Source organism: Nicotiana tomentosiformis, chromosome 12, assembly GCF_000390325.3.
Source record: "Nicotiana tomentosiformis chromosome 12, ASM39032v3, whole genome shotgun sequence".
NCBI classification, from domain to species: Eukaryota; Viridiplantae; Streptophyta; class Magnoliopsida; order Solanales; family Solanaceae; genus Nicotiana; species Nicotiana tomentosiformis.
In genome coordinates this window covers 33170065-33182947 of record NC_090823.1, presented here as the reverse complement: position 1 = coordinate 33182947, position 12883 = coordinate 33170065, and the positions used below count along the sequence as shown (strand labels likewise).

At 39.8% G+C, this 12883-nt stretch overlaps 1 protein-coding gene across 2 annotated transcripts in view; it reads right to left on the bottom strand.

The window, feature by feature from the left end:
- Nucleotides 1-12313, bottom strand: part of LOC104097481 (uncharacterized) — a 46005-nt gene extending 33692 nt beyond the window's left edge. Inside the window, exons 1-3 of one of the 2 annotated variants that reach the window (XM_009604076.4) lie at nucleotides 12222-12313; nucleotides 10384-10535; nucleotides 8305-8544 (exon numbers count right to left, since the gene is read on the bottom strand). In XM_009604076.4, coding sequence (XP_009602371.1) covers nucleotides 8305-8544; nucleotides 10384-10513 — 370 coding nt within the window. In that variant the 5' untranslated portion in view covers nucleotides 10514-10535; nucleotides 12222-12313. Of the gene's footprint in view, nucleotides 1-8304; nucleotides 8545-10383; nucleotides 10536-12137 lie in introns of both variants that reach the window. The other variant, XM_009604146.4, reaches the window with a different exon arrangement.
- Nucleotides 12314-12883: the final 570 nt, after the last annotated feature.

Below are 12883 nucleotides of genomic sequence, written 5' to 3'. Positions count from 1 at the left end.
GGGTGATTAGCCAAGCAACTCTTGGGCGTGGGAGTTGTTTATTTTACATGCATGTACCATCTAGGGTAGTGGGGAAATTGTTGAACTTTTTTGGGTGAACTTTGGGTAGTGGGGTGAAAGAATCCACCATAGGAGGACCTTGAAACCTTAATGCACACCTAGTGTGATAAAATGCTCAAGTGAGTTGGAACTATGAACTCCTTCCTAATTTGTGTTCAATTTTGCTATATCTCTAAATAGATCAAAGTGGCTAGGATTTCTGGAACACTGTAGTAAATTAAAAGCTCGAGGCAAGGCATATTGGCTAAATTCTTCTCTTATAATTGAACCCCGCAATGCCCAAGTCTCGTGATGCTCTTTATAAATTGTTTTTTTTGCCAAATAAGCCTTGTGTCAAAATAATTATGCGTTCAATATGTATTCCAAAGATTCTTGTCATGTTGAGTTAATGCTTGAGAATGTGGTTTAAGTATGGGTTGTGTGTTGCTATGTTATGATTTAAAAGCGTGATTTTTAATGAAAGCTATCATGTCGATTGGGTAAGAAGTTACATGTGCCTAAGGCCCTAAATTGTTCGAGTATGTGTTTAAAGTCTTAATTTGAAAGGCCTTGTTGTTGATTATCCATGATAATGATTGAAAGTGAAATAGTGAGCATGAATTAAGAAATACGGCCAACGTGCCAAGAATGATATTGTGTATAGCCAATGGTGCCAATAAAATGAATGACATGTAAAAGAATATGAATTGAGTGGTAAATACTTTTTAATAATAAATGCCTTGGGAGTATCTTTTAGCCACCGAGGAAGGGTAGGTAGGAACAACCTAACCCCGAAACTACACGTGCCGGTGTAGGAGTGATTGAGGGGTAAATCCCCGTGTTAATGTGATGAGACTGTTTCCCCTTATAAGGGATGAGATTGGTGTATTGAGATGTTTCCCCTTAAATGGGATGAGATTATTGCTAGCGAGATATGATGTGATGTCGACCCACACGGCATTGTGGTGAGACGGCTTAGCCGATCGGGTTGAGATCGGACGCCATGCTGCGCACATGGTGGTATTGTGAGTGTACGTCTCGGGGTGAGACGGCTTAGCCGGTCAGGCTGAGATCGGACTCCGTGCTAAAACACGGTGGAGTATCGGTGCTAAAGATCTCCCAACTTATATTACCAAATCCTATTTGAAATTACCTTTCCCTTACCTTGACACATTGATACTGTTTGAGTCTCTTATTGATTTCGTGTTTTATTCTCCGTTTACTGTTGCCCGTTCTATTGAGAGGGTGTTTAGTTTTACATACTAGTACTATTTCATATGTACTAACATCTCTTTTGCCGGGGGCGCTGCATCTTTAATGGATGCAGGTGGTTCCATAGCAAGTGGCATTGATAGTGATAGCAGCACACCCTCTCCTCTGTTGATTTGGTGAGCCCTACTTCATCTCGGGGTCCTATATCTTTTATCCTTTGTACATAGCGTTTTGAGGTATAGCCGGGGCCTTGTTGCAGGCACTGTCATAGCACTCTTTTGTTCCTGTTAAAGACTCCGTAGCCAGTATGGGTTGTATCTTGTCTTTGGGAAGGTTAAACTAAAAATATTGTAATCGTATCATCTTTCCACTTTAACTATGATTGTACAGTGTACTGTTTTGAAGACTTGCTAATGACGTAACTAATGGAAATGAACTGGTGATATTCACACGACCTCTTACTGTCTAATTAATGAAATGTATTATTCTCTTTATTCATGGGTGAGTTGGGTAGACGACATTGTGCAGGCTTGCTCGACCGGGGTAACTCTGTTGAGCGCCGGTCACATTCCTCGAGGTTGGGGCGTGACACTTAAATGCAATTTAAGCCGGAGGAGCTAGATCGATATCTTTCTTGCTGCCTTGTGGGTACATTCAATGATCCTTTTAGCTCAAGCCCAAACCCATAAGTCATTCAAAATTGGTTCTTGAAAAGATGGAGGCTGACAGCAGGCTTGCGCGTTATCCCACTGACCCACAATCAAATGCTATTTGAACTTCTTTCTAGACAAGAGGCAGAGAGAATCATAGTGGGGGACTGGTTCTGGAATGAGAGAAGACTCACTCTTGAATGGTGGTCTCCGGTCATTGCAGCAGAGGCAGTAGCACCAAACGAAAACCACAGATAGATCAGGGCTTTTGGCATTCCTCTTCATGCTTGGTTAGAAAGCTCATTGAAATATATTGGTGACCGGTGTGGCGGATATGTTGGATCCGATGAGGACACAAAAAAACGGAACCACGTCCTTTGGGCTCGTATATGTGTCTCCAACCCTGATTTTGAACTTCCAAGCAAGCTAAATCTAGTGGTAGGTGATTGGACCTTTGAAGTTTCAATCATGGCAGATGCTCACCCGAAAAGCTGATTCAGAGCAACCTAATACCCGGCAGTCCAAAGAGTTACCCTCATCGAGCACAACGCCAGTTATGCCTGTGAAATTCAAAAATTCATCAGTTGCTAGGGTTGGGCCAACAAGTGTTGGCAATCTGGCCCAACAAGTGTTAAAGGCCCATTCTCACCGGGCCAAGTCTGTGGACCAGGCGTATTATGCAAAGAGTCAAATGGGGGCTAAATCTGCAAATAACTATAAAGGCAAGCAAAAACAAGAATAGAGAAGAACTGGGTCAGCCCATTATTTTAAAGCCCAACAGCTTCTAAATGTGGGATTTAACTCTGAAAGGAATCAGAAGGCCTCCACCTCGTTACACTCGTCAACCAAAGCCTATCCAGAGATTGAAGCAATGGTTTTAAACGAAGGCGATGCTGACGACGATGTTGAGGTCATGCAATCTCTCCCACTTCTCACTCTCCTATATCTGTATCCTATCCTGAACCCTCCATGGTTAGTTCCCCCGGTTCAGGATTTTCTTCTCCTTTCAGTAATGACACTTTGTCATTGCTATTAGGGGTGTTCGTCGGTTGGTATGGTACGGTATTTAAACATTTCAATTCGGTATTTTCGGTATTCGATTTCTTAAAATACTATACCAATACCGTACCTAATTAAATTCGGTATGGTTCAGTTTTTCTCCTTTCGGTTTCGATTTATCGGTTCGGTAACTTCGGCTTATTCGGTTTGAATACTTACTAGTTATGTTGCGCGGACTCTCCAAAATGTAGCCGCACCCGTGTCGGATCCTTCAAAAATGCACTACTTTTGGAGGATCCGACACGTATCCGGACACATTTTCGGAGAGTCCGAGCAACATAGCTTACTAGTGTGTAGAGTCATAGACTGTAATATTCTTAATTAAAGTACTCAAAAGTAAAAAACTAATGTTTAGACCCAGAGGCTCCAGCTAACTGCTGCATCCCTAATGTTCTGTGGGACTGTCCAACTGATTCCAAAAAGTGCGAGGAACATGTTCCAAAGATCTGCTGCCACTGTACAGTGTAGTAACAGATGGTTAACCGACTCTGAGTTGAGCTGACACATGTAGCGCCTACTTGCCAACTGAAAATTCCTTCGGCATAGGTTATCCTGGGTCAAAATAGCTTCCTTGAGGACTGTCCAGGAGAAGCACATAACTTTTAAAGTGAGTTTTGTCTTCCATATCAGCTTCAATGGTCAATGTTCAATCATATCATTAGATGCACTTAGCTTACTGTATCCTACCTTCACTGTGTAGATAATACCAATTTTGTTTTAAAAACTTAAACCAAATACCATACCGAATACCAAATACCAAAATTTTCGGTTTCGGTACGGTAATTTGGTATTTACCAAATTATGCACAGCCCTAATTGCCATGGTATGGTGATAATCATGCAGAACAACAAATGATCCACTCCCTGGCAGTTATAGAGACTTTGCACCGGACCAAGATCGTGATGTCTAAAGTTTGCAAAGCTTTTGGGGTTAATTCAGTAGGGTTTGAACAAGGAATATTTGATATGGTGCTGAGAATGGAGCAAAAACGTAAATCTCAACTTCAGCAATTAAAGGGGAAAGGAAGCGCGGGGAAAACGCCAAAGAAAAAGGGGGAGATTATTGCCAAAAAGCTGGAATGCTTAGTTAATTATGATAGAGGAAGTAAGTCGAGCAGGAGCAGGTTTCACAAAGCCTTCTCTGAATGAAGGAAAAAATTATCAGCTAGAATATAAGGGGGCTCAATGATGTGAGCAAAAGAGGCACTACTAAGTCACTTATTCAAAAATGGAGGCCAGACATCGTATGCCTACAAGAAACAAAGACTGAAAATTGCTGTGTCAATGGTGAGGCATGTATGGGGTTCAAGGTGGGTAGATTGGGTAGAAGTTAAAGCTAGTGGTACTAGGGGTGGCATTCTAATCATGTGGGACAGGAGACAGTGTAGATATTTAGACTCTCATCAAGGTCAACACACTATCTCAGCTATGTTTGAAGGCATCCAGGTAGATTTCAGATTTTGCTTCTCTGGTGTTTACGGACCTCATACTAACGGGGAAAGGGTGGACCCTTGGAATGAACTGGCGGCTGTAAGGGGTCTTTGGAACGAATGTTGGGTTATAGGGGACGACTTCAATGTTTGTAGGTTTGAGAATGAGAGATTCAACTGCATAAGGAGGTCAAGAGCCATGAAAAGCTTTTCTGATTTCATTCAACACATGGGTCTGGTGGACCTTCCTTTGCAGGGTGCATTTTATACTTGGCATAGGGGGGAGGACTCGTTACAAGCCTCCAGGATTGACAGATTTCTGCTCTCTTCAGAGTGGAATGAATATTTTGGCTCAGTGAAACAAATAGCATTGCCAAGAGTGGTCTCAGACCATAAACCTATTGTCCTAGAAAGTGGTGATTGGTCATCTGACCCTTCTTACTTCAAATTTGAGAATATGTGGTTGCAACAAGAAGGGTTCCTTGACCTAGTGAAGCAATGGTGGCAAAGTTATACTGTTAATGGCTCCCCTAATTTTATTCTTGCCCAGAAACTGAAGCTATTAAAAAAGGACTTGGCTATCTGGAACAAGGAGGTCTTTGGCAAATTAAGTACCAGGATCAACAAAGCAATGGAAGAGTTACAGATGCTAGAACAGGCTACTGAAAGGAGAGCACAAACTCTAGATGAAAAGAACAACATCCTGAGGTTAAAGGTGGAGATTCAGCAGCTAGCTAAGACTGAAGAAACTTCTTGGAGGCAAAAATCTAGATGTTTGTGGTTGAAAGAGGGGGACAGGAACACTAAGTACTTTCAAAGAATAGCTAATTCTAATAGAAGGTACAACCACATCGATAGGTTACAGGTCGGTGAGGTCATCATTGAAGACAAAGAGAAGGTGAAGGAGTTGGTCTGGTGGCAATTGACTTGAACCTTGGGGTTTGCTCCCTTTCAAGGTCTCAAGTTCGAAACCCACTGGGTGCAAACAATTTCTGAGGGCCAACGGACTGGGTAAAACCTGAATTAACCGTGGTGCACTTGCGGGAAACTCCTTGCCGAGGGCCTGTGCACCCCCGGGATTAGTCGGGTCTCAAAGAGACTCGGACACCCGGTGCAAAATCAAAAAAAAGAGAAGGTGAAGGAGGCGATTCTTGATTTCTACCAAGAACTTTACACTGAAAATGAAGATTGGAGGCCTACTACCACCTTTGAAGGTCTGGGTTGTCTAAGCTCTGTTGAGAAAGAAGAATTGGAACATGATTTTGTAGAGGAGGAAGTTCTATATGCCATCAATTCTTGTGCACGTGATAAGAGTCGTGGTCCTGATGGCTTTACTATGGCTCTTTACCGGAAGTGTTAGGACACTTTAAAGCTTGACATAATGGGAGCTCTTAGTCACTTCCATGCCAATTGCCACATGGTTAAATCCTTTAATGCATCCTTCATTGCTCTTGTCCCCAAGAGAAAAGGTGCAATTGAGCTCAAAGACTTCAGGCCAATTAGTCTGATAGGTAGTGTTTACAAGATCTTGGCAAAAGTACTTACAGAAAGGCTAAGAAAGTGATTGGAAAATTGGTTTCAGGCTATCAAAATGCCTTCATCAAAGGCAGGCAGATCACTGATGCAGCTCTTATTGCCAATGAAGTGCTGGATTGGAGGCAAAAAAGTGATGTTCCTGGACTCTATTCAAGCTGGACATAGAGAAAGCCTTTGACAAACTCAACTAGAAGTTCTTTGTCTCAATTCTTCAGCAAATGGGATTTGGGGTAAAAGGGATCAAATGGATCAAGTACAGCTTCACTACCGTGAAGTATTCTATCTTGGTCAACAGGAGCCCTGTAGGTTTTTTCTCTCCTAAGAGAGGAATAAGGCAAGGGGGTCCCTTATCCCCTTTCCTCTTCATACTGGCAATGGAGGCACTTAGTAAAATGCTTGAAAAGGCCAAGCAGTTGCAATGGATAGAAAGTTTCAATGTAGGCAGAGCTCCAGAGTCCCTAGTCATTGTATCACACCTAATGTTTGCTGATGACACTCTCATATTCTGTGGTGCAGAGAAATCTTAGGTCCAATACTTAAACCTCACACTCATGCTCTTTGAATCTATGTCAGGGTTGCCCATCAACATGTCCAAGAGCATTACTGGAGGAGATGGCTGGTATTATGTTCTGTAACACTGGTGCTTTTCCAACAACTTATCTAGGCCTACCATTGGGTGCCAGGCACAGATCAACAGATATCTGGAATGTGATCATTGAAAATTTTGAGAAAAGATTAGCCTCTTGGCAGCAGCAGTTTCTCTCTTGGGGAGGTAGACTAACTCTCATTATCAGTGTCCTGGATAGCATTCTTATATACTTTATGTCACTTTTCCCAATACCAGGCAAAGTATATAAACAACTTGACAAGATCAGAAGAACATTTTTATGGGAAGGGTGAAGCAAAGATCACAAGTTTCACTTAGTGAAATGGCCCAAAGTAACCCTTCCCAAAACTCTAGGAGGTTTAGGTATCAAGGATTTAGCACTACACAACAAATGTTTGTTAATGAAATGGCATTGGAGGTACAATCAGGAAGAAGTTGGGTTTTGGAAGAAGGTCATTCAAGCAAAGCATGGTTTTTCCAGTCATTGGTGCACTAATACAACCAGATCATCTCATGGAATAGGGCTATGGAAAGGAATCAGGAACTTATGGGAAGAATTCTCCCAGAACACTTCCTTACAGGTTGGGGATGGGGCACACATACGATTCTGGAGGGACAAATGGCTGGGAACCACTTTTCTGAAGGATGCCTACCCTAGTCTATTCATGATTGCAAGTAATCCAGACTCCACTATAGCATAGACCAAAACAGGGAGGACAACTCTTGGAACCTGATTCTAAGAAGAAATCTAAATGATTGGGAGTTGGAAGGGTACTTTTCACTCATTGCTAACATCCAAGACATCCTAATTTCAAACCAAAGGAGGGACAGGCTCAAATGGGGGGCAATAGCAAGGAAGGTGCTTACTCAGTCAAGGAAGGCTATCTTCTATTGAGCTCAAACAAGGACCTGATTGACCAATGGCTTTGGAAGCTAATCTGGAAAACCAAACTGCCGTCAAAAGTCATATGCTTCTGCTGGATCACCTTAAATGGTGCTTGTTTAACACGGGATAACCTAATCAGGAGGAGCTTCCAGCTAGCCAACAGTTGTCACATGTGCCATAGCAATCTAGAATCTATCAATCACTTATTTCTTCAGTGCCCAGTTGCAGTCGACATTTGGAATATGTTTTTGTCACTTTTTGGGCTGCAATGGTCTATGCCACGCAATATCAAAGAGGCCTTCGAGAGCTGGTGCTCTTGGAAAGTTGGGAAATCCATCATAAGGATCTGGGCAATGGTTCCTGCTTGCATTTTGTGGTGCATATGGACAGAAAGGAACCAACGATGTTTTGATGGCATCTCAACTCCCACCCCTACTCTCTCAAGGCCAGATGTTTAGTTAATCTTTTTAGTTGGGTTAACCACACTCCTGTATTTAGTATTGATACTTTCCTGGAATTCATCGGCTCACTAGTTCTGTGATAGTTTTTTTGTCTTTTATTGAGCTGAGAATTTCTCTCTTTTGTAATCCTTGCATCTTCTTGATGCTTGTTAATGATATATCACTTAAATCATCAATTAGAAGTTTGACGGTATATTTTGTAAAGTCCAACAATTTACATCTCCAAAAGCCAACATATCTACTATTGAGAAAAACATCCTAAGGAAGAAATAGGGAGGTCTGTCCGCAACCAATAAAGGTACTAATAGTAATGGAGAAATAAGTGCTCAAAAAATTCAATCATTCAAATAGAGTGAAGATCAATGAAGGACTATGAGCTGAGCCAGGTACCATTTTTTTTAAAAGTGAGCGGAGCTCTATTATACCTGGTATTGTTCCCCATGAAGAATCTTGAAATGAGCTATCATAAAAGTTCAATGGAACGTCGCTAGGGCCAGAAGCCAGCCAGAATTTCCAAAAGCCAGATAAAGATTTCACGAAAGGTAAACCATTAACCCAGTCAGCAGCGCATTCAAGAGCTCTAGAAACAGCATCATCATCCCAAACTGCTGATTTTGATACCAATAGATCCACTTTGTTTCGCTCATTCCAGTATCTCAGAGATCCTAAATAGCAGTACAGTACCAGAGTATCATTAAAAGTTACGACGTACGAGCATCAAAAACAAATAATCCAATGAAGCAACTTTTAAAAATGATAATCAAGTCAATCAGTATACAGCCAAAAGGTGACACAAAACTTATGGTGTTTAAATTTCTTCAACTACCAAACTTCTACAAGTCAAAATCAATATCAGGCTTCATCTACTTTCCTAGTAATGATCCCGGGATTGCATTATGGTCCTATTTGACACAAACAGGAGACGAGTTGTAATCACTATGACGGTGCACAATCTGCATGAAGGATGCTATCAAGAACAGAAAATTTCTTCAAAGACAACGAAGATGGAAAAACATAAGACTTGGCAAGTGCAAGGACTTTGGAAGCACCAGAGACCCTGATATCTTAGGTAAGTATCTAGCATGTTGTGTGATCTTTCACTCTTATCCATTAATTGTTCAAACACTGGTTGACAAAAGACAGCTTTGGATGTGCGCAGCGTCTAATTGATCTTCATGGCTACTAGTGGAAGGCTACTTATCTGTTACTCATGGATTATATGGGTATTAGCAGGTCGCAACAAGCAAACTCGCCATTCAACCTAACGATTTTCTTTCAAGAGAATCAGAACATCAGAAATAACTATTTCAGCAGTGAATACAGCTTGAAACAATTGAAAGGAGAGTTCTACTGTTTCAGGCAATCAAAAGGAACCAAAGGCAAAAACTCAACCATGCATTTACAAAGCCACCTTATAGCTAGTTATGCCAAGTGAGTCAACTGTCAAAACTGTGGCCTCCATGTTCTTGTTTCATATATCAGATCTCAAGGATTACCAGGATTAGAAGTGAGGAAAGTAAAACCAGAACTCCCTATAGTATTTTAATGACTACCACAAATTCTGATTCATCAATATATGCAAAGTAACAAAAGGAAAAGAAAATTCAAAATTTTAAGTCAAGCAACTCCAATCGATGCTTCATTGTAAAATCATGCTACAAGTTTTTATCAACAACAGAAAACCAAGCTAATCTATGGTTTTGGAAACAACTATGGAGGATGAAAAATTCCTTATAAGATATCTTGTTTTACACATGAGAACCTTCAGAAAAGAGGCTACCAGTAGATGTTACTTGTGTGACAAAAACCCAGAAAGTAGTCATTTATTTTTGCTTTGTCTTGTTACACTTGGGATTTTGGCAGCTTTTTTGGAACATCCTGGGATTCTGCTTGGTAATTCCTAAGACTGCACAGGGCCTACTCAGATGCTGTAAAAGAAGAGGCCTTAACCACGGCATGCAACAAAATATGGAATACCATCCCTGCCTGTATATGGTGGACAATTTGGAAAGAAAGAAATTTGAAATCTCTCGAAGACAAAGCCAATTCAGTTCAGAAGATAAAGTTTAACTGTATAATTTTGCTTTATTTTTGGAAACAGGAAACTGTAAATGAGGCAGAATCTGCTTTAGAATTCATAGATTTCCTCCAAGGATAGATATGGAGGTTTTTGCCTTTTGGGGTCATTCCTGTACACTGTATATATCACAGCACTCTCTTGGTGCTGATTAGTTCTTTAATAAAACCTTGCAATTTCCAAAAATAACAACAAATCTCTCAGCTACTTCTCACTTATTAACATCTAATTTCACTGCAATAGGAATGTAAACTGCAACAACAAAAGAAAGTAGTACCGAGAAAATAAGAATGAACAATACAGCTAAATATTTGTCACAGTAACATTTGTAAGCTTCAATTCTACTCGTATCAGTAAACCAAATTATTGATAGGCATAAGAGGAGAACTCTAACAAGAACACTCCCTCATATGCAATTGAGTATTACCTTCAACTGATTCATGGCAATGGAGTGGGACATGAGAATCTCTTTTCCTCCACTTGAAAAAATTAGGATCTTCCCATGCCTTGTAACCATTACTTGATGGAAGAACCATTTGACTGATTAAAGAAGACATCACTTTATTTGGAGTTACACCTCTGCAAATACAGATTTATGTCTTTAGCCTTGAAACTCTGAATATAACAAATGTACAGGATCTCAGCTATTGATGAAGCTTGTAAGATGGATCTTCTCATAACCAAAAAAAATTATGAATAAAACACATGTACATATTTATGTCTTTAGCCAGGAATAAAGATCTTCCCATGCCTTGTTAACCATTCCCAGTGAAGCATATACCTTCACATGTTTTTATCTATGTAAGTAGTTATGTATATCCATGTTAATGTAATATCCACAACAAAAGACAAACTTATAATTTTATTTTATTATTGATAACAAAGAAATCTCTGAGGCCCAATGGCACACGGTTCGAAACTCGATGGATAATAGGCACCCCGCTCTATCCTTCTCCGCTTGAGCTTTTGTCCGCGGTCAGTGACCGAGGCAGAATTTTCCGTTAAGAGGGTTTAAAAAAGAAAAAGTTGAAAAAATTAAAAGAGATTGTGGCTAGTGGGAATTGAACCAGCAACCTCATAAAAGTTTAAACCCCCTTAACCACTTAGCTATGCTTTTGATTTGTGTCAAGGGGATTCGAAATATAATATATAGAGGCACAAAACGGATTTTGCCTTATATGTACAATGTAATTTTTTGATGAAAGGGGCCCCTTGCGCCCCCCTAAATCCGCCCTTGTCTGCGGTAGGGTTCAAAATTGAATCAGTCGCATACACCTAACTCACACAACACGGGTTGTGCTCTTACCACTAGACTAATGCCTTTGGGGCAACTTATAAATTTTTATATTGCGCTGTTGGAGCTTTATGAAGGAAAATCCTTTTGGTATGAATAGTTTATCGGTTTGGGCATGGATGTTCTTATTTGGACATCTTGTTTGGGCTACTGGATTTATGTTCTTAATTTCTTGGCGTGGATATTGGCAGGAATTGATTGAAACTTTAGCATGGGCTCATGAACGTACACCTTTGGCCAATTTGATTCGCTGGAGAGATAAACCAGTGGCCCTTTCCATTGTACAAGCAAGATTGGTTGGATTAGTTCACTTTTCTGTAGGTTATATATTCACTTATGCGGCTTTCTTGATTGCCTCTACGTCGGGCAAATTTGGTTAATATTTTTAATGTGTGTATCCGCGATAATCTCATTTCTTTCGACGGAGAGGGGGTCCACCTTCTTCTATTTCTACATCTAGGATTCGACTTGTATCATGGATACTAATAGGAATTCAACCATTATGGCAAGGAAAAGTTTGATTCAGAGGGAGAAGAAGAGGCAAAAATTGGAACAGAAATATCATTCGATTCGTCGATCCTCAAAAAAAGAAATAAGCAAGGTTCTCCATAGACACATACTATTAGACAAACGCACATAGAAAATGGGTATTAAAAATTATCCAAAGGAGACTATGAAGTATGGATATACACTTCTTCTTGAAATTGCCGCACTGAATAAGAAAATTGCTTCGTGTCTCAGTACAGGTAAGTGATGAAAGTTCTTAATAGACCATCTAAATTGTTCATAGTTCTCAAAAAAAAAGAATCAAGAACAGTTTCAATGGATATTCAAAAGTAAAAGGACGGACGAAGACTGCTATAGATCTAACTTATTAAGATTCTTACCCAATAATTGAAAATAGCAAAATTCAGAGGAATTAGAGATGCGATAGTGTGAGGAAAACAATAATAGAGAAAGTTGACACTTACCAGTTGCCACTATGGAAGTGGTGGGCATTGCAGGTGGATGATGGAATATAGTGAACGGGTGGCATATGCAAGTGACCCCAGTTTAATATATGAAATTAAAAAGATTTAAAGAATAATACATAAGTACTTTTTCCATTTATTCGAATGTTTTTAGAAAATATCCTAAAACCCCCTAAAGTATCATATTTTAGTCAATTACCTACTTAAACTATTCGGTATCTTCAAAAAATCCTGAACTCCATTGAATTCTTAGAAATATGTTTGGTACACGCTCCTAATTAACTAAAAAAATATTTCATGTGGCATTACAAGTAGCTATTTAACTCAGCCTAAAATACCCCAAAGCTATTGTTTTTATTATTTATCTTCTTAAACTATCTAGTGTCCTCAAAATTTTCTAAACTATATTTCCTTATATATTAAACCCCTTGTAAAAGTGTGTTTGTATAACTATATTAACTTATCTTTTATACTAAGTTTTTGATGTCGTTTACTCGTGGTGTATTACTCTTGAAGGTCTGATTCTGGGCTTTGGACCTAACCAATTTGCTCCTCCACATCTTCTCTTTCTTTTTCATCTTCTCCGTATCAGATTACAATTTCTCCAATTGAGCTTCATTCTTGTTCATCTTCTACTCTTTATGTCATTTTCAGCCTTTAAA